Source organism: Mustelus asterias, chromosome 5 (assembly GCF_964213995.1).
Source record: "Mustelus asterias chromosome 5, sMusAst1.hap1.1, whole genome shotgun sequence".
Classification (NCBI taxonomy): domain Eukaryota; kingdom Metazoa; phylum Chordata; class Chondrichthyes; order Carcharhiniformes; family Triakidae; genus Mustelus; species Mustelus asterias.
The window spans coordinates 139,967,899-139,989,963 of NC_135805.1; the positions used below are offsets into that span (position 1 = coordinate 139,967,899).

At 48.3% G+C, this 22,065-nt stretch overlaps 1 protein-coding gene across 3 annotated transcripts in view; it reads right to left on the reverse strand.

The window, feature by feature from the left end:
- Positions 1-10,379, reverse strand: part of lyst (lysosomal trafficking regulator) — a 263,182-nt gene extending 252,803 nt beyond the window's left edge. For 2 of the 3 annotated variants that reach the window (XM_078213387.1, XM_078213385.1), the window contains exon 1: positions 10,025-10,379. In XM_078213387.1, coding sequence (XP_078069513.1) covers positions 10,025-10,108 — 84 coding nt within the window. In that variant the 5' untranslated portion in view covers positions 10,109-10,379. The remainder of the gene's footprint in view (positions 1-10,024) is intronic. The other variant, XM_078213386.1, reaches the window with a different exon arrangement.
- Positions 10,380-22,065: the final 11,686 nt, after the last annotated feature.

Sequence of the window (22,065 nt, forward strand, 5' to 3'; positions counted from 1 at the left end):
GCATGATGGGTGAATAAAACTTGGAGTGAGTTGGGACGCATGCAAAATTTTGGATGAGATAAATTTGAAGGAGGGTAGGTGGTGGGAGGCCAGCCAGAAGTGCACTGGAATAGTCAAGACTGGAGGGCTGGAGTCAGGCAATGTTACCAAAGCGGAAACAGACGGCCTGAATATATAGTCAGAAACTCGGTGGTGTTAAATGTGACGCCAAATTTGCTCAGCCAAACTTTGTAAGTTTGACTCATAAGCCTGGCAATTTCTCGAATTTGCCTGTTTTTGTTTGAAATGGGGAAGGGTGGAGTTGTTGTTGTTGTCAGTTCCATAATAAGCTTTTAGGTGGAGAACCAGTGATGGATGATGTCTCATAAGAAACCACAGACATTATGCAAACCACCAAACTGAAGTGCATCTCCCTCCTCCTTGATTATGGAATGCTACAATTCTACAAACCTGATCATCTAAGCCTTATAGAGGATCACATGAGGATGGAAGGAGGGTTGAAAAAGAAAAGCCCTGGATATTTTTTGTATTATTGCAATAGAATGAGCATTTCCACACAATCAACTTCATTTTTTTAATGAACCTTATTTGGAGCAATTTGCCCATGCAATTTCATTAAATCTCCTCTATAAACTGCATTTGAAAATTAGTGGAGTTAAATGTTCTTCCATCTGATTTACTTGAAATAGACAAGAGGAACCTGTACATTTATTTTGTGCACAACTCCTTGCTTTTCAATTCAGATCGAGTCCTGACTACTGGAATTCTACATCGATTTCCTAACTATGTTTGTCACTAATTTGATGACGCACCTTTTTCACAAGAATAAGATTACATCAGAGGAAAGTTGATTTAATGATTAGAAGTTTTTTGTCCATTGATAGCAACTTTTATAAGTTGAGATTATAACATTTAAGCACTCCTGTAGTGCTAGCCCTGAGATATACCTCGAGTAAATAGCTGTATAATCTGTGTTTTAAACTAAGCAAAATGAAGAGTAAAAGAAAATCAGTAAAATTAAGCAGCTCTGAAGAGTCACAAGGACTTCAAATATTAACTGTTCTTCTCTTAACTGCTGACAGACCTGCTGAGTTTTCCCAATTTTCTGTTTTATTTTAGATTTCCAGTATCCACAGTATTTTGCTTTTACTCAGCAAAATGACATTGTTTACAGTATTTTGTGAAACAATATCTTCACTAATGGAGTAAAGCGGTTGGCCCCATGCTACAAGCCAACTGGCTCTCATGTAAACACCATCACCTGTATTTTCACCACATTTTTCTGCTGAGAAATCCAACCTGTTTGGATACTCACTGTATACAGACCAAATGCATATACCCCTTGACCATACAAAATGGAAACACTCAGAACCCCTTTGCTGACACCAGCTGAGTAGAAAGCATTTACAAACCATAGGTGCATTAAAAAAGTCCACCCGGAGAGGATTCAAACGAATCCAACTAAATGTTACTTCCTATATAATTTCAGATTTCGCAATGATCTACATTCAGGGGTTGGAGGGGGAAGGAGCATCTCCCTTAGGGCCCCTTCTCTACACGCGCACGGACACGCGCACGCACACGCACAGTCCACCCTCTGCAGGCACTCTCTCCTCTCACAGGCCACTCCATCAAGACCTTCACCTCCCTCTCCTCACACAATCTGTCCCCCAAGCGTCACCTCCCCAGGTCTCCCTGCTGAGAGACCCTCTGCACTTTCCTAGTTCCGGATTCCAGGATTTAAAATCTGAGACTGCTTGTAATTTGTTTGTGAACCAGTGCCACCGTGCCACCTCTTGACTGTTTCACGTGGATGTTGCAAACCAACATCATATGATTTTCTTTGCTGGGATCCTTGCCTGTCCCTCATCAAGAGCAAGAAGTCTCACAACAACAGGTTTATTTGGTAGCAAAAGCCATGAGCTTTCGGAGTGCTGCTCCTTCATCAGGTGAGTGGGAGTTCTGTTCACAAACAGGGCATATAAAGACACAAACTCAATTTACAAAATAATGGTTGGAATGTGAGTCTTTACAGGTAATCAAGTCTTAAAGGTACAGACAATGTGAGTGGAGAGAGGGTTAAGCACAGGTTAAAGAGATGTGTATCGTCTCCAGACAGGACAGCCAGTGAGACTCTGCAGGTCCAGGCAAGCTGTGGGGGTTACAGATAGTGTGACATGAACCCAAGATCCCGGTTGAGGCCGTCCTCGTGTGTGAAACTCTGAAATCCCACTCACCTGATAAAGGGGCAGCGCTCCAAAAGCTTGTGGCTTTTGCTACCAAATAAACCGGTTGGACTTTAACCTGGTGTTGTGAGACTTCTTACTGTGTTTATCCCAGTCCAACGCCGGCATCTCCACCTCATCAAGAGCACCAGGGACTTCACTACCAGTGCCTGAATGAATGTATACCTGGCACTTTGAGCTGGCACTGCTGTCACTAGCACTTGTGAGGCTACAGAGCTGCCATGTGATTGACCCATAGTTCTGAGGCAGGACTTCCACCTGAGTGAGGGACAGCAGTCCTGTCCCCAGCTAATTAATGCTCCTCACAGCATTTACATGGCTGTGGAGCTCTTCAAGTGGCAGGTGGGAAACCCAGCCATCTGAAAAATCCTGCTCCATGTTTCTCTCTTCACAGATGTTGTCTGGCTTGCTTATTATTTTTCATTAGTTTCATTTTTTATTTCAGATTCCCAACAATCACAACATTTTATTTTTGTTTTGACATTTTCAGGCTTTTGTTTTCAACTTGTTGCTAGTGTCCTGCCTTCAAATGAGGCTACAAACGTAAACCCAGGCACAGTTCAGAAAAGCATCTTGAAATAGCTGATGAAGCTTACAGCAATATTTGGGGAAAGCCAGAGAATTGAAATCCAACTGTTGTGAAGGAGGAAAAGTGGAAGGCACAAAAGGAACATAAGATGTGCAGGGATAAAGGAAAGGTGAAAAGTATTCAGTGGATGAGCAAACAGAAAACAATGAGTGCTCACAGGAGCACATATCAGCAAATGCCAGGTATGGAACACAGAAATGCCATTTAAGTACAAAGCATACCAGTGAATTTGTGTGACCAATTGCAGTGGGACAGAGCACACAAGTATCCAACCAGCTGATAAGTAAGCTGAAGCAAGAGGCCAGGCTCCCGCTCAAAGGACCAGGCTCCAGCTCAAAGTGCCAGGTATACATTCATTCAGGCACTGGTAGTGAAGTCCCTGATGCTCTTGATGAGGGACAGGCTAAGGATCCCAGCAAAGAAAATCATGTGGATGTTGCAAACCAACATCATGTGAAACAGACAGTAGAGGCCATCAGTCAAGAGGGGGCACGGTGGCGCTGGTTCACAAACAAATTACAAGAAAGGTACTTCAGTCCAGAATATTTATGCTTGGTGGTTTGCCAAGTCAGTTCTTTTTCCTGCAGCCGTGAACATTTATGAACCTGTCACGCTCATAATTTCAGTGTCAATATCCTTCACATTCTCCATCCCAGCATCAATGCTTTTCACACTCACTCAGTGTCAATGACTTGCACTCTTTCCATTCCAAAACCATCTCTCCCATTCTCACTAAATCAAGATCAGTGACTCATTCCTATTATACTCCAACGTCTCCCATCTCATCCCCAGTGTCAGGCAGTGGGTGGGATTTTCCAGCCACGCCCACCCGGGAACCAAAAAGTCCCGCCTGAGGTCATTGGACCTTTGCATGGTTTCCCTCCCCCCTCCAGAAAAAAGGAAGCTAATTGGCCCATTGCGTTCATGCTGGCGCACTGAAAGAGCAATTCACCTAATGCTACTCCCCTAGCTTTTCCCACCAGCCTTGCAAATCTTTCCTCTTCAGATAATTACGTTTTATTCATTCACAGGACATGGAGGCTGCATGAAGGCATTGAGAATCTGGATCTGGAGTCAGGGGGTGGCACGGTAGCACAGTTAGCACAGCTGCTTCACAGCACCAGGGACCTGGGTTTGATTCCTGGCTTGGGTCACTGTCTGTGTGGAGTTTGCACGTTCTCCCCGTGTCTGCGTGGGTTTCCTCCGGGTGCTCCGGTTTCCTTCCACATTCTGAAAGACGTGCTGGTTAGATGCATTGACCCAAACAGGCACTGGACTGTGGCGACTAGGGTAATTTCACAGTAACTTTGTTGCAGTGTTAATGTAAGCCTTACTTGTGACTAATAAATAAACTTGTGGGCCAGACTGGGTAATGACAACAAATTTCTTTTCCTAAAGAACATCAGTGAAGCGACAGGTTTTTTTTTTACAACAATCAACAATGGTTTCATGGTCATTAGACTTATTAACTCCAAATTTATTTAATTGAATTCAAATTTCATCATCTGCCATGGTGGGATTCAAACCCGGATCCCGAGATCTTGCTTTTGGGTCTCCGGATTATTAATCTAGTCACAATACCACTACGCCACTGCTTCCCAGGCAATAATGATGCAATTTCCTTTTGAATACCCCGATTGAATCTGCTTCCACCACACTTGGGCAGTGCATTAACCACACACTGCATAAAAAAAACGGTTTCCTTCATGTCACCATTGCTGCTTTTGCCAATTAACCTGTGCCTGCTGACACTTGGTCCTTCCACTAATGAGAATTCTTTTTGCTTTACTTTGTCCAGTTCCCTCATGATTTTGAATAAGTCTATTAAATCTCCTCTCAACCATCTATCCTCCAAGGAGAACGGTTCAACTTCCCTAATCTACGCAACTCCCCACGCCCGTCACTCCTGCTCTCCCCACTTCCTGTAATCATTCTTGTGAATCTTTCCTTCACCCTCTCTAACATCCTTGCTAAAGTGTGGTGCCCAGAACATGGTTGCAATATTACTGTTTATCATAACTTCCTTGCTTCTGTACTATGACCCTATTTGTAAAGCCCAGGATTCCCATACGCTTTATTAACCACTCTCAAACTGTCCTGCGGCCCTCAAAGATTTGTGCACATGGAACTCCAAGTCTCTCAGCTCCTGCACCTCCTTTAGAATTGTGCGCTTTATTTTGTATCGTCTCTCCATATTCTTCCGACCAAACTGAATCACTTCATAATACTCTACATTAAATTTCATCTGCCACTAGTTCAACCATTTCATCAACCTATGAATCGGCTGAAAATTTTGAAATTGTATCCTGCACACCAAGGACTAGGTCATTAATATATATCAGGTCATTAGGAAGTGCAAGGGTCCTAATACTGATCCATGGGGAATTCCATTATATACCGTTCTCTAGTCCAAGAAAAATTCATTAACCATCTCAGCTCTGACAAAGCGTCGTCTAGACTCGAAACATTGGTTCGATTCTCTCCCAACAGATGCTGTGAGACCCGCTGAGATTTTCCAGCATTTTCTGTTTTTGAACCACCAGTCTCCATTTCCTGTCAGTCAGCCAATTTCATATCCATTTTTCTCCTGTCCCTTTTGTTCCATGAGCTCACAAGTCTATTGTGTGGCACTTCAACACCTTTCAGAAATCCATCCAATTACTCTCATCCACCCTCTGTTCTCTCAGCAAAAATTTCAAGCTAGTTAAATAACATTTGCTCTTAACAAATGCATGCTGACTTTCCTTAATTAGCCCACATTTGCCCAAGTGACTATTAATTTTATCCAGAATCTTAGTTTCTGAAAGCTTCACCACTACCAAAGTTCAACTGACTGGCATGTGGTTGCTATGTTTATCTTTACAACATTTTTTGAAGAGGATGTAACATTTACAATTCTCATGTCCTCCGGCACCACTGTATCTCAGGAAGATTGAAAAATTATGGCCAATGCCTTTGCAATTTCCACTTTCATTTCCTTCACGATCCTTGGATGCATCTCATCCAATCCTGGCACCTTATCAAATTTAAGCACATTCAGCCTATCCAATATCTCCTCCATATCAATTTTAAACCATGAAGTGTCTGAACCATCTACTCTTTCACCAAGACCTGGGAAGCGATATCTTCATTGGTAGAGGCAGATGCAAAGCCTTCACGCCCCCTGCCTCCATGTGTAAACCCCTCTTTTGGTCCCTTATCGTCCCCATTCATTTTTATTGTTCATGTAATTATACAGACATTTTGGACTCCCTTTTATGTTCCCAGCCAGTCTCTTACACTCTGGACATCCCAAAGCATAGTACTTTTTGAATTGTAGTCTTTATTAATGTTGAAATAGAAAGGAACACAGAAGTCAACATGCACACAAAATACCACAAAGATAATTCCCCTGCACTTCCACAAAACAATTAAATGGGATTATGTAATCCCCCTCCCCACCCCCATCTCAAGTGCATGCCCCCTAGTATTAGACATTTCAACTCTGGGAAAAAGATTCTGACTGTCAACCCTATCTATGCCTCTCAATTTTATAGATTTCTATCAGATCTCCCCTCAGCTGCTGCTGCTCCAGAGAAAACAACCCGAGTTTGTCCAGTTTCTCCTGATAGCTCATACCCTTTAATCCAGACAGCATCCTGGTAAACCACTTCAAAAGCCTACACATTGTCCCGTAATGTGGCAACCAGAATTGAACACAATACGCTAAGTGCGGCCTAACTAAAGTTTTATAAAGCTGCAACGTGGCATCCTGACTCTTATACTCTGACCAATAAAGACAAGCATGCCGTATGCCTTCTTTACCACCCTACTTGTGTAGCCACTTTCAGGGAGCTATAGACTTGAATCCTAAGATCCCTCTGTACACCAGTGCTGTTCAGTATTCTGCCATTAACTGGATACTTACCTTCAACATTTGATCTCCCAAGCACCTCACACTTGCCTGGATTAAACTCAATCTGCCATTTATCCACCCATATCTGCAGCATATCTATCCCGCTGTATCCTTTGACAACCTTATACACTATCCACAACTCCACCTATCTGTGTCATCTGCAAATTTACTAATCCTGCAAATTTACTAATCCATCCACGTACGTTTTCATCCAAGTCATATATGTCAGTCAGAAAAATACACTTCCACCACTACTCTCCAATTTCTATGGGCAAGCCAATTCTGAATCCAAGAGGCCAAGTCACCATGGATTCCTGCATCTTAAGCTTTTGGATGAGGCTACCATGAGGGACCTTGTTGAAAGCCTTACTAAAATCCATGTAAACGTCTACTGCTTTACCCTCATTGACTTTTTCCGTGGTGGTGTCAATGGTGATCAATCAACTTAGTAAGACATGATCTACCCCGCACAAAGCCATGCTGACTTTCCAAAATTAGGCCATGCTTTCCAAATGCACGCAAATCCTATCCCTAAGAATCCTCACCAATAGCTCAAGTGTAGAGAGAGAGCTATCATCCCATTTCACCAGCTTCTCTGACTCTCACCATCTCAGTCCATCTCTCAGTATTAACATAGACATCTCCTACGGTCAACATGCTAAAATTTCACTTTTACATCTTCCCATCAAAGTCACCCTCCATGTGCTGGGGGCCAATACCCTCCCCCACACCTGTCGCCCCTGCCCTCCCAAACTGCCCGTCACCCCTGCCCTCCCAAACTGCCCGTCACCCCTGCCCTCCCCACTGCCCGTCACCCCTGCCCCTCCAAACTGCCCGTCACCCCTGCCCACTCAAACTGCCCGTCACCCCTGCCCTCCCAAACTGCCCGTCACCCCTGCCCTCCCAAACTGCCCGTCACCCCTGCCCTCCCAAACTGCCCGTCACCCCTGCCCTCCCAAACTGCCCGTCACCCCTGCCCTCCCAAACTGCCCGTCACCCCTGCCCTCCCAAACTGCCCGTCACCCCTGCCCTCCCAAACTGCCCGTCACCCCTGCCCTCCCAAACTGCCCGTCACCCCTGCCCTCCCAAACTGCCCGTCACCCCTGCCCTCCCAAACTGCCCGTCACCCCTGCCCTCCCAAACTGCCCGTCACCCCTGCCCTCCCAAACTGCCCGTCACCCCTGCCCTCCCAAACTGCCCGTCACCCCTGCCCTCCCAAACTGCCCGTCACCCCTGCCCTCCCAAACTGCCCGTCACCCCTGCCCTCCCAAACTGCCCGTCACCCCTGCCCTCCCAAACTGCCCGTCACCCCTGCCCGCCCAAACTGCCCGTCACCCCTGCCCGCCCAAACTGCCCGTCACCCCTGCCCGCCCAAACTGCCCGTCACCCCTGCCCGCCCAAACTGCCCGTCACCCCTGCCCGCCCAAACTGCCCGTCACCCCTGCCCTCCCAAACTGCCCGTCACCCCTGCCCTCCCAAACTGCCCGTCACCCTGCCCTCCCAAACTGCCCGTCACCCCTGCCCTCCCAAACTGCCCGTCACCCCTGCCCTCCCAAACTGCCCGTCACCCCTGCCCTCCCAAACTGCCCGTCACCCCTGCCCTCCCAAACTGCCCGTCACCCCTGCCCTCCCAAACTGCCCGTCACCCCTGCCCTCCCAAACTGCCCGTCACCCCTGCCCTCCCAAACTGCCCGTCACCCCTGCCCTCCCAAACTGCCCGTCACCCCTGCCCTCCCAAACTGCCCGTCACCCCTGCCCTCCCAAACTGCCCGTCACCCCTGCCCTCCCAAACTGCCCGTCACCCCTGCCCTCCAAAACTGCCCGTCACCCCTGCCCTCCAAAACTGCCCGTCACCCCTGCCCTCCAAAACTGCCCGTCACCCCTGCCCTCCAAAACTGCCCGTCACCCCTGCCCTCCAAAACTGCCCGTCACCCCTGCCCTCCAAAACTGCCCGTCACCCCTGCCCTCCAAAACTGCCCGTCACCCCTGCCCTCCAAAACTGCCCGTCACCCCTGCCCTCCAAAACTGCCCGTCACCCCTGCCCTCCCAAACTGCCCGTCACCCCTGCCCTCCCAAACTGCCCGTCACCCCTGCCCTCCCAAACTGCCCGTCACCCCTGCCCTCCCAAACTGCCCGTCACCCCTGCCCTCCCAAACTGCCCGTCACCCCTGCCCTCCCAAACTGCCCGTCACCACTGCCCTCCCAAACTGCCAGTCACCCCTGCCCTCCCAAACTGCCAGTCACCCCTGCCCTCCCAAACTGCCAGTCACCCCTGCCCTCCCAAACTGCCAGTCACCCCTGCCCTCCCAAACTGCCAGTCACCCCTGCCCTCCCAAACTGCCAGTCACCCCTGCCCTCCCAAACTGCCAGTCACCCCTGCCCTCCCAAACTGCCAGTCACCCCTGCCCTCCCAAACTGCCCGTCACCCCTGCCCACCCCACTGCCCGTCACCCCTGCCCTCCCAAACTGCCTGTCACCCCTGCCCTCCCCACTGCCCGTCACCCCTGCCCACCCCACTGCCCGTCACCCCTGCCCTCCCCAACTGCCCGTCACCCCTGCCCTCCCAAACTGCCCGTCACCCCTGCCCTCCCAAACTGCCCGTCACCCCTGCCCTCCCAAACTGCCCGTCACCCCTGCCCTCCCAAACTGCCCGTCACCCCTGCCCTCCCAAACTGCCCGTCACCCCTGCCCTCCCAAACTGCCCGTCACCCCTGCCCTCCCAAACTGCCCGTCACCCCTGCCCTCCCAAACTGCCCGTCACCCCTGCCCTCCCAAACTGCCCGTCACCCCTGCCCTCCCAAACTGCTCGTCACCCCTGCCCTCCCAAACTGCCCGTCACCCCTGCCCTCCCAAACTGCCCGTCACCCCTGCCCTCCCCACTGCCCGTCACCCCTGCCCTCCCCAACTGCCCGTCACCCCTGCCCTCCCCAATGCCCGTCACCCCTGCCCACCCCACTGCCCGTCACCCCTGCCCTCCCAAACTGCCCGTCACCCCTGCCCTCCCCACTGCCCGTCACCCCTGCCCACCCCACTGCCCGTCACCCCTGCCCTCTCCAACTGCCCGTCACCCCTGCCCTCCCCAACTGCCCGTCACCCCTGCCCTCCCCAACTGCCCGTCACCCCTGCCCTCCCCAACTGCCCGTCACCCCTGCCCTCCCCAACTGCCCACCCTCTCCCGCTCCATCCTCTGCCAGCCCCGCTGCTTTGCAGGGACTTGGCTCCTCAGCCCATTCCCACACTCTGCTGTTCCTCAGCCAGCGCGGTGCTCGCTCCCCTGCCGCTGCTGCCGCTTACCCGCTCTTCCTGCTCCGACTGCCGGTACCTCTCCCACGCCTGGCTGAGGCTGAAGTTCAGGTCAGCGCCCGGGGACTTGGGCATGGCTGCAGCCGGTGCCGGCGCTGTCCCCGTCCGGCAAACTTTGAAGTGTTGTTAACGCTCGGCGGAGCGGGCAGAGCCGCTCAGTGTGTCCCGGGAATGGTGGCTGCCCCTCGGCTCCCTCTCCGGGGCGGGGCGGGGCGGGGCTGTGCCGGGCCGGCGGCAACGGCCGCCTCCACAGCGCTCGGTGCCGCCACCGGGCCGGGCTCGCGATCCGGCCGTTAGCCCCGCTCGTGGCCTCTCTTCAGCTCGCGCTCTGTTCCGCCTGACGCACACGCGCAGCTGACGTGCTCGCTCGTACCCGTGGCGTGCGCGTCCCCCGTCCGCGGCGTACCCGCTCCCGCCCGCCTCACCTCCGCAGCCCCGGCTCGCGCTCCGGTACGTCTGACGCCATCACGCACCCAGCCGAGTGCCCGCCCTCGGCCGAGCGACGTGGCGCCTGTCAATCAAGCTCGCGCCTGTCAATCAAACCCGCCCCAGCCCGCCTGGTTTGTCGCCTCGCAAAGCTGGTGCGGGCACTTGGGCGGAGAGCAGCTTCCTGCACTGCTTCCAACAAGCTCTCCTATCAGGGCACGCTGCTTAGCTCTGCTGCCTGACCGTGCCAGGGACCAGGGTTTGATTCCCAGCTTGGGCCACTGTGAGGAGTTTGCATATCCTCCTTGTGTGGGCTTCCTCCCATAGTCTGAAAGACATGCTGGTTAGGGCATTCAGCCTCTGATCTTCGGGTAAGCGTTCTCCAAGGCGGCCTTCATGACACACGACAGCGCAGCGTCGCTGAGCAGAGACTGACAGCCAAGTTCCGCACACATGAGGACGGCCTAAACCAGGATCTTGGGTTCATATCACACTATCTGTAACCTCCACAACTTGCCTGGACTTGCAAAATCATGTCATGATGTGGAGATGCCGGCGTTGGACTGGGGTAAACACAGTAAGAAGTTTAACAACACCAGGTTAAAGTCCAACAGGTTTATTTGGTAGCAAAAGCCACACAAGCTTTCGGAGCCCCAAGCCCTTTCTTCAGGTGAGTCAGGTGCCCTGTTTGTGAACAGATCTCCCACTCCACCTGACGAAGGGGCAGCGCTCCGAAAGCTAGTGGCATTTGCTACCAAATAAACCTGTTGGACTTTAACCTGGTGTTGTTAGACTTCTTTCTAGGTTGATTGGCTATGCTAAATTCTCCCTCAGTGTTACCCAAACAGGCGCTGGAGTGTGGCGACTAGTGTTATGTTAAGCCAATTTGTGCCACTAATAAGTAAACTTTTAAGTTTGCATCAGATACCCATTCCAATTTTCTAAAAGTATGACAAACAGTTGCAAAATAATGCACGACTGTTAAGATGCAATTCAAACCGCTTTTGTTTTATTTTAACACTTCACTGGAGGTTGTGTCAGCTTTGCTAATTCGTCTGCTGAAGTTTCATGCCAACACTTTCCAATTATATGCAGCAATATAGCACCTTACATAAACACCTTCAAACCTCTAACAGTTCTGAAACTTGTGTTTTTTAATATGCACTCTCAAAACTGAAGAAATTAACTTCCTCCAGTTATCCGCACATCAACTGATGTTGATAAAACCTGAACATTACTTTTTTTAAAATTTTTAATATCGTAAAGTGAACGGTGGCACAGTGGCTAGCATTGCTGCCTCACAGCGCCAGGGAGCTGGGTTCAATTCTGATCTCAGGTTACTGTCTATGTGGAGTCTGCACGTTCTCCCCATGTCTGCGTGGGTTTCCTCTGGGTGCTCCGGTTTCCACCCACAATCCAAAGATGTGCAGGTTAGGTTGATTGGCCATGTGAAATTGACTCTAGTGTCAAGGGGGTTAGCAAGGTAAATAGGAACAGAGCCTGGGTGGGATTGTGGTCGGTGCATACTTAATGGGCTGAATGGCCTCCTTCTGCACAGTAGGACTCTTTGATTCTATGAGGAAAGGCATCATCACCCTCACCTACAATCCTAAGGGGGAGAGGGAGGAGATCAGAAATTGACATTGTGGCTACAAAATTCTGTAAATGTTGCCGCCAATCAGATCAAATCTACTGTGGAGTTGTTGATCCAGTTGAATTAGAATTGCACTGTATCCAGCAGGAAAGATAGCCTCACACTACTCAGAGATACATCAACAACATAGAAACAAAAACTGGGCATGTGGAGTTATACTCCTCTCCATCGCAGGTAAGAACCTGGTTATAATAACTCCAGGAGTCGGCAGTAAAGGAACAGTGCTTTATTGCACAAGATAAAGAAAAGCACAACCACAAGCCTGTGGTGAACACAAACAGGTCCCAACTGGGACAGTGGAATAACAGACCCACTCAGGGGCCTGCTTTATACAGGGCTCGGTATACTAGCTAAATTCTCCCTCAGTGTATCTGAACAGGCGCCGGAGTGTGGCGACGAGGGGATTTTCACAGTAACTTCATCGCAGTGTTAATGTAAGCCTACTGAGTTAATCACCAATCCTCAGGGAGCTCGTATTCAACCAGTCCAATAGGGAGTGACAATGGAATAATGGACCCACTCAGGGACCTGCTTTATACCGGGTTCGGTATACAAGCTCCACTTGATGGGTTAATTACCAATCCTCAGGGAGCTCGTATTCAACCAGTCCTACAGGGAGGTCAGTGATTCCCCATGCAAGTCATGCAGTTATAACACTGGTCATTAGGTGTAAGGTGCTCTTGGTGTTGTTGTATGTGGCACCTTGTTCCCTGGGCCATTTTACACTTTATCTGGAGATCTAAAATTGACTATGTCTGTATGCATTCCATGCACAAATCTCTAGATTAAAGGGGAAAAACATATCCAATGCCACCCTTATCCAGGTCGCCACCTTTAGCTATGGCTGCATCAAGCTGTACATGGACCCTCACTACAAGTGTCATTATGTGATGAGGTTGTATCTGTCTCCAGAGTTGCGATGCTCGGGTCTGGCCATGTTGCTTCAGAACGTTCATTTCAGTTGAACCAGCCATGTCAGCCTGCCTCTTGTTTACGCAGAAAAACATCTCTGATCCGTGTCTGCGTGGGTTTCCTCTGGGTGCTCCGGTTTCCTCCCACCGTCCAAAGATGCGCAGGTTAGGGTGCATTGGCCGTGCTAAATTCTTCCTCAGTGTATCTGAACAGGCGCCCGAGTGTGGCGACTAGGGGATTTTCACAGTAACTTCATCGCAGTGTTAATGTAAGCCTACTTGTGATTAATAAATAAACTTTAAAAGCTGAACTTGAGTGATGGAATATTTCCTGCTATATTTATTCAAATATCTCAGCATTCTTATTCTGGCAGCTTTTTTTTTACAAAATAGGTTTTCTTCTAAAAATAAAGCATGCATAAATTGTGCCAACATTGGCAACTAGAGGGCCCATCGAGAAGTTTGGAATGACAAGGACTTCAGTGGAAGGAGACTTATCCTGTGTAGGCCTCATTGGAGACATAGCACCCAGCTCTGGTTGCAAGCACTTTCCTTCCAATCTGACAGTATCACATTTTATGAAGTTTATATCGAATATTTATTTTGTTAACAGCTTTGAGTTATTTGAAAATATCAACAAAATCTATTTTTTTTACATCACAAAGAGTGCAAAATGGCAACAATTTGCATTTATACAGCACTTTTGACGCAGTGAAACATCCCAGAGCCTTGCACAGGAGAATTATCAGGTAAAGATTGACACCCAGGGCAAGCTTGGGCAAAGGAGCAGGTTTTAAGGAGCATCCTTAAAGAGACAAGTGGTTTAGGGAAGGGAATTCCAGAGCTTCAAGTCAAGGCAATGGAAAGAATGACCACTATTGGCGGGGCAATGAAAATCAGAAGCAAGAGGCTACTGTTAGAGGAATACAGAAGGTGTGGAGAGTTAAAGGACTGGAAAAAGTTACAGCAATACAGTGGGGCAGCATGGTGGCACAGTGGTTAGCACTGCTGCCTCACAGCGCCAGGGACCCAGGTTCGATTCCCGGCTCGGGTCACTGTTTATGTGGAGTCTGTACATTCTCTCCATGTCTGCGTGGGTTTCCTCCGGGTGCTCCAGTTTCCGCCTGCAGTCCAAAGATGTGCGGGTTAGGTGGATTGGCCGTGCTAAATTGCCCCTTAGTGTCAGGGGGAGTAGCTAGGGTAAATGCATGGGGTTATGGGGATAGGGCTTGGGTGGGATTGTGGTCGGTGCAGACTCAATGGGCAAGAGAACTGCATATCTTGGAATGTATCACTGAATAAATTAGTATGTTGGCGTGGGGCATCCTCAAACCTCCTACCATTTCATCACTTTATTCTTGTAAAGTGGAAAATGATGCGCGACACTGAATGTCTAATGTTATCAATGGAAGGGCCAGCAATCAAAGGCAGAGTTTAAAATCTCCAAGGTAATGCCAGCCAGATGAGTGGGTTTTCACCAGATGGATTTTCTTTAGCTCGGGTGATTAATCCCAGAGCATGTTGAAACAAAAAATGGACCCGGCTCTTGGACTTATTAATTAGGCAGAGCAGGAGGAAGGTGGAGATCAGAATGTTGGTCTGGAATGTAGCCAAGATATGGGAAGAACTTATTCCACGATCTCATGATATCGCAAAGGAATTTTGGAATGTGGTCACCATGTGGAAAACATGGCGACCAATTTGCACACAGGCAGTTCCCACAAACAGTAATGAGATAATGACCAGATAATTTATGTTAATGCTTTGTATTAAAAATATGTTTGTTTTTCTTTCTCTTTTTGTTTCTGTGCATTCTATTCTCCGTAAATAACCCAGCACTGTAATTTTAGCCCACACACAAAGGTGCGAGGTGATAGACTGTGGTATGCATTCCTATCTACTTTACAGTGCTTCTTGGAATAAATTTGGCTGCATGAAGATTTAGAATAAAGATGAAAGCGGAAAATGCTCAGGAGGTCTGCAGCATCTGCGCAGAAACAGAGGTAACCTTTGAGCCTGATGGTCTGTCATCAGAACTGGAAGATACTAGAGATTTGATATTGATTTGATTTGATTTATTATTGTCACATATATTGGGATACAGTGAAAAGTATTGTTTCTTGAACGCTATACAGACAAAGTATACAGTTCACAGTAAGAAGTCTCACAACACCAGGTTAAAGTCCAACAGGTTTATTTGGAATCACGAGCTTTCTTCATTAGGTGTTTCTGGATTAATAGTCTACAGATGATACCACTAGGCCACCGCCTCCCCAGAATGTCTTGTGGGGATCATAAATTAGATTCAATTTGTATTTGGATTGGTTTTTGGAGCAGGCAAGGAGATGGATTAAGAGCTCACTCACCCTGTTTACTCTGTACATTGTCTTTTTAACTCTCAGAAAGGAATATCATTGTTTTCAAGTTTGATAAAAGGAGAGATGCTTTCCTGTACTTATCTCCAACATAGATTTAGAAACCCCATATTGTGAGTTTGCAATTTATTTTTAAATTGGAACGTTAGCCAGTAGCTTGTGCTAATCGGTACCTTCAGTCTCAGTGAGGTACTTCTTTTCTACACTTTTAGATATGGTTGCCTCATTTTTAACCCTCCATCCTGTTAGTGCACACAGGAAATAACATGTTGAGGGATACGCTGAACAAACTTCATTTGGTTAGTTGCTTTCCTTTAACAACAGTTGCTGGCACCAATGCAAACATAGAAACTAGAAGCAGGGTAGGCTATTCAGCCCTTCGAGCCTGCTCCACCATTCATTTTGATCATGGCTGATCATCAAATTCAATATCCAGATTCCGCCTTCCCCCCAATATCCCTTGATCCCTTTAGCCCCAAGAGCTATATCTAATTTCTTCTTAAAATCACACAACGTTTTGGCCTCAGACTGGATAGACTGGAACTTTTTTCCCTGGAGCATAGGTGGCTTAGGGATGATCTTATAGAGGTCTATAAAATAATGAGGGGCATAGATAAGGTATCATAGAAATCCTACAGTGCAGAAGGAGGCCATTCGGCCCATCGAGTCTGCACCGACCACAATCCCACCCAGGTCCTACCCCCACATATTTACCCACTAAGCCCTCTAACCTACGCATCTCAGGATTCTAAGGGGCAATTTTTAACCTGGCCAATCAACCTAACCCACACATCTTTGGACTGTGGGAGGAAACCGGAGCGCCCGGAGGAAACCCACGCAGACAATGTGCAAACTCCACACAGACAGTGACCCGAGCCGGGAATCGAACCCGGGACCCTGGAGCTGTGAAGCAGCAGTGCTAACCACTGCGCTACCGTGCCGCCCAAGGTAGATAGTCAATATCTTTTCCCAAAGGTAGGGGAGTCTAAAACTAGAGGGCATAGGTTTAAGGTGAGAGGGGAGAGATACAAAAGGAACCAGAGGGGCAATTTTTTCACACACAGGATGGTGAGTGTCTGGAACGAGCTGCCAGAGGCAGTAGTAGAGGCGGGTATAATCTTGTGTTTTAAAAAGCATTTAGACAGTTACATGGGTAAGATGGGTATAGAGGGATGTGGGCCAAACGCGGGCAATTGGGAGTAGCTTAGTGGTAAAAAAAAGGGCGGCATGGACCAGTTGGGCCAAAGGGCCTGTTTCCATGCTGTAAACCTCTCTATAACTGCATTCTGTGGTAGTGAATTCCACACATTCACCACTCTCTGGGTGAAGAAATTTCTCCTCACCTCAGTCCTAAAAGATTTACTGCTTATCCTCAAACTATGACCCCTAGTCTGGACTCTCCCACCATCAGGAACATTCTTTCTGAATCTACCCTGTCTAGTCCTGTTGGAATTTTGTAAGTTTCTATGAGATCCCCTCTCACTCTTCCAAACTCCAGTGAATAGAATCCAAAGCCTTTAAGGTAGAAAAATATCCCAAAGCATTTATGAGAGAGAAAGTTTGGGGGAAGTTTGTGTGGAGCATAAACACTGGCACAAGAGCTGTTCAGCCATTTCTGTGCTGTCCACAATTCACCTTATAACTTACCTGTTTCCAAAGGCACCACAGTTAAGATATTAGAAATAGTTTTTACCTAAATCACACCTTTTATAACTTCAGGATGTTCCAAAATATTTCACAGCCAATGAGGTAATTAAATATTCAAGTCACAGATTTAACATGAGTCACTTTTCACAGCAAGTTTACAGAAACAGCAATCATAGAATCCCTACAGTGCAGAAGGAGGCCATTTGGCCCATCGAGTCTGTCCCGACCACAATCCCACCCAGGCCCCACTCCCATAGCCCTCACTTAAGCTGCTAATCCCCCTGACATTAGGGTCAATTTATCACGGCCAATCCACCTAACCTGCACACCTTTGGACTCTGGGAGGAAACCGGAGCACCCGGAGGAAACCCACACAGACACGGGGAGAATGTGCAGACTCCACACAGACAATGACCCGAGGCTGGAATCGAACCCAGGTCCCTGGCGCTGTGAGGCAGCAGTGCTAACCACTGTGCCACCGTGCCGCCCCATGTGGTTTTTTTTTTCATGGGATGTGGGTGTTGCTGGCTAGGCCAGTATTTATTGACCATCTCCAATTTCTCTTGAGAAGGTGGTGGTGAGTGTTTGGGAGGGTTACTCCATTCATCTTGATGGAGGGAGAGATCGGATCTTGCCCTGGGATGGGTTGGTAAAAGGCTTGACTCTTCTTGAGGTTGGGGCTGAGACTGATTCTTCAGTCTGTTTCCACGAAGATACCAAGCATGGCGTGGAGATTCCCTTCTGAGACTGCGGAGGGGGTGATTTCAGCCACATACTGAACAAAGAACAAAGAACAGTACAGCACAGGAACAGGCCCTTCGGCCCTCCAAGCCTGCGCTGATCACTTTGTTCTATCTAGACCAACTATTTATATCCCTCTATTCCCCATCTGTTCATGTGTCTATCAAGATAAGTTTTAAATGTGGCTAACGTAACTGCCTCAACCACCTCACGTGGCAGTGCATTCCAGGCCCCCACCACCCTCTGTGTAAAAAACTTCCCCGCACATCTCCACTGAACCTTTCCCCCCTTATCTTGAACTTGTGCGGCATGGTAGCACAGTGGTTAGCACTGCTGCTTCACAGCTCCAGGGTCCCGGGTTCGATTCCCGGCTCGGGTCACTGTCTGTGTGGAGTTTGCACATTCTCCTCGTGTCTGCGTGGGTTTCCTCCGGGTGCTCCGGTTTCCTCCCACAGTCCAAAGATGTGCGGGTTAGGTTGATTGGCCAGGTTAAAAATTGCCCCTTAGAGTCCTGGGATGCGTAGGTTAGAGGGATTAGTGGTTAAAATATGTGGGTGGGATTGTGGTCGGTGCAGACTCGATGGGCCGAATGGCCTCCTTCTGCACTGTAGGGTTTCTATGATTTCTATGATTTCTTGTGCCCCCTTGTAATTGTCATTTCTACCTTGAGAAAAAGCTTCCAACTGTTCACCCTATCTATGCCTCTCATAATTTTATAAACTTCTATCAGCCTCCATCTTTCCAGGGAGAACAATCCCAGTTTATTCAACCTCTCCTCATAACTAATCCATACCAGGCAACGTCCTGGTAAACCTTTCCTGTACTCCCTCCAAAGCCTCCACGTCCTTCTGGTAGTGTGGTGACCAGAATTGGACGCAGTATTCCAAATGTGGCCTAACCAAAGTTTTATACAACTGTGACATAATTTGCCAACTTTTATACTCGATGCCCCGTCCGATGAAGGCAGCATTCCATATGCTTTCTTCACCACCTTTTCCACCTGTGCTGCCATTTTTAAGGATCTGTGGACCTGTACTCCCAGATCTCTCTGTGTGTCTATGCTCCTGATTATTCTGCCATTTATTTTATAGCTCCCACCTGAAGTTCCACAAGTGACATCAACGTTGTTTTCTTCATGGATTTCCACCAGTTGAGGTAGATGTTGTCCACTCCAACAGGAAGCTTGTTCTTGACAAGTTGAAGGATGGTGACGATGGAGATGGAGAAAAGGATGGGGGCAATGACGCCTCCCTGCTTGACTCTTCACCTCAAAGGATTCTGTCATATTTCCGTCGGTGAGGAATATCGCTGACATCTTGTTGTGGAGGGGTCAAGAGGATGTTGATAAATGTCTCTGGATAGCTGGCCTTTGACAGGGTCAGATGTCCAATGCAGGTCACCAAGGATTGGGGCAACGGTGGGTAAGGCTTAGTGTGGGCACAGGGGACATAGGCAACTGAGCTTGGGACAGGTTGGAGTTTAAGGAGGTCAATCTGGGGTCATCCCTTAAACAGAAAATGAGATTTGTTTGAATTGAATTCTGTAAATTTACCCTGGCCTGGACTGGAGCAGTCTGTGCAAATGAGATGGTACTGATTCAGCTCTGTAGTGTTATGGTTTTAAAAGTGAACTATCTAATCAGCAAGCGAGTGTGTCAACAATCTGTGCTGACCGGAATAGCCATGATGTGGAGCTGCCGGCGTTGGACTGGGGTAAGCACAGTAAGAAGTTTCACACCAGCTTGGACTTTAACCTGGTGTTGTGAGACTTCTTACTGACTGAAATAGAAGTGACTTTTTTGTAGCTCTCTGTGACCCTCTGGTGGCAGATATCAGAAATGCACATAGACATGCGAGAAACAATGAACTCACTGCTGAATATTGTACAAGTGACCCCACGGATAGTGAGCCTGGCTGTTATAGCCTTTGGTACTGCCAGTTCTTATATATTTGCCGATCATTCTAACAGGGGCCCTTATACAATATTTGGGAGTGGATTAATGCCAATTTCTTTGGAGCTCGTTTAGATCATTAAATGGCCAGTTAGCCTATGTGCAGCATTAGAAAATCTAATGGCATGGTGGCACACTGGGTGGCACACTGGGTGGCACGGTAGCACGGTGGTTAGCGCTGCTGCCTCACAGCACCAGGGACCTGGGTTCGATTCCCGGCTTGGATGACTGCCTGTGCGGAGTCCATACGTTCTCCCCGTGTCTGTGTAGGTTTCCTCCGGTTTCCTCCGACACTACAAAGGTGTGCGGGTTAGGAGGATTGGCCATGCTAAATTGTTCCTTAGTGTCAGGGGGACTAGCTAGGGTAAATGCATGGGGTTATGGGGATAGGGCCTGGGTGGGATTGTGGTTGGTGCAGACTCGATGGGCCGAATAGCCTCCTTCTGCACTGTAGGATTCTATGATTTCTAATTTCTCTGTGCAATTCTAATCAACGTTTGCCATCAGTTCCGTGTTTATAATGGGAGCTGCTGAGGTAAACCTCTTGTGCTGTATTTACACCTTCCTGGAGGTGGAGACACTGCAGCATCACTTACTGGACCAAAGGCTCTTGTTATTGTGGATTTTTAACAATTCATTCGTGGGACATGGGCGTCGCTGGCTGGCCAGCATTTATTGCCCATCCCTAGTTGCCCTTGAGAAGGTGGTGGTGAGCTGCCTTCTTGAATCGCTGCAGTCCATGTTCTGTGGGTTGATCCACAATGCCGTTAGGGAGGGAATTCCAGGATTTTGACCCAGCGACTGCGAAGGAACGGTGATATATTTCCAAGATGTGGAGATGCTGGCGTTGGACTGGGGTGAACACAGTAAGAAGTCTCACAACACCAGGTTAAAGTCCAACAGGTTTATTTGGTAGCAAATACCATAAGCTTTCGGAGCACTGCTCCTTCGTCAGATGGAGTGGAAATGTGAGGGTCACTTGTACAATATTCAGCAGTGAGTCCATTGTTTCTCTCATGTCTTTGTGCATTTCTGATATCTGCCACCAGAGGATCACAGAGAGCTACAAAAAAAGTCACTTCTATTTCAGTCAGTAAGAAGTCTCACATTTCCACTCCATCCGACGAAGGAGCAGTGCTCCGAAAGCTTATGGTATTTGCTACCAAATAAACCTGTTGGACTTTAACCTGGTGTTGTGAGACTTCTTAATATATTTCCAAGTCAGGATGGTGAGTGGCTTGGAGGGGAACTTGCAGGTGGTGGTGTTCCCATGTATCTGCTGCCCTTGTCCTTCTAGATAGAAGTGGTCATGAGTTTGGAATGTGCTGTCTAAGGATCTTTGGTGAATTTCTTGTAGATAGTACGCTCTGCTTGCTATTCAGTGTCAGTGGTGGAGGGAGTGGATGTTTGTAGATGTGGTACCAATCAAGCAGGGCTGCTTTGTCCTGGATGGTGTCAAGCTTCTTGAGTGTTGTTGGAGCTGCACCCGTCCAGGCAAGTGGGGAGTATTCCATCACACTCCTGACTTGTGCCTTGTAGATGGTGGATAGGCTTTGGGGAGTCAGGAGGTGAGTTACTCACTGCAGTATTCCTAGCCTCTGACCTGCTCTTGTAGCCACTGGGTTTATGTGGTGAGTCCAGTCGAGTTTCTGGTCAATGGTAACCCCCAAGGATGTTGACAGTGGGGGATTCAGTGATGGTAACAGCATTGAATGTCAAGGGGCGGTGGTTAGAGTGTCTCTTATTGGTGATGGTCATTGCCTGGCATCTGTGTGGTGTGAATGTTACTTGCCACTTGTCAGCCCAAGCCTGGATATTGTCCGGATCTTGTTGCATTTAAACATGTATTAGACCACTTCAGCTACATTACAGCATTGCCGCTCCTTCTCATTTTGCCGATTGCCCCTCTGCTGGAACTGCTGGCTCCAGATTCGCTGTTGTGACGAGTGAGGCTCAGTCTTTGGAACCACCTGTCCATTTTACAAAATGCACTCGGTCATTGTAAGTATCCGATTGAAATAAATGGTCAAAATGCTTGAAAAGTTCAAAGCTGGTTCCTGAAAGTAGAGCTGTGAGAAAGATCAGTGGCACAGGAGAGGGGCCATGGTCCGTTGTGCCTCTGCCATTTGTAAAACAGCTGTCCGGCACTTCCTGTTCCAGTTCTTGGTCCATAACCCTGTGGTTTACCGCAATTCAATAGTGGCATTTAAGGGGCATCTAGAGAAATACGTGAATAGGATGGGAATGGAAGGATACGGATTCTGTAAGTGCATACGGTTTTAGTTTAGGCAGGAATCATGATCGGTGCAGGCTTGGAGGGCCGAAGG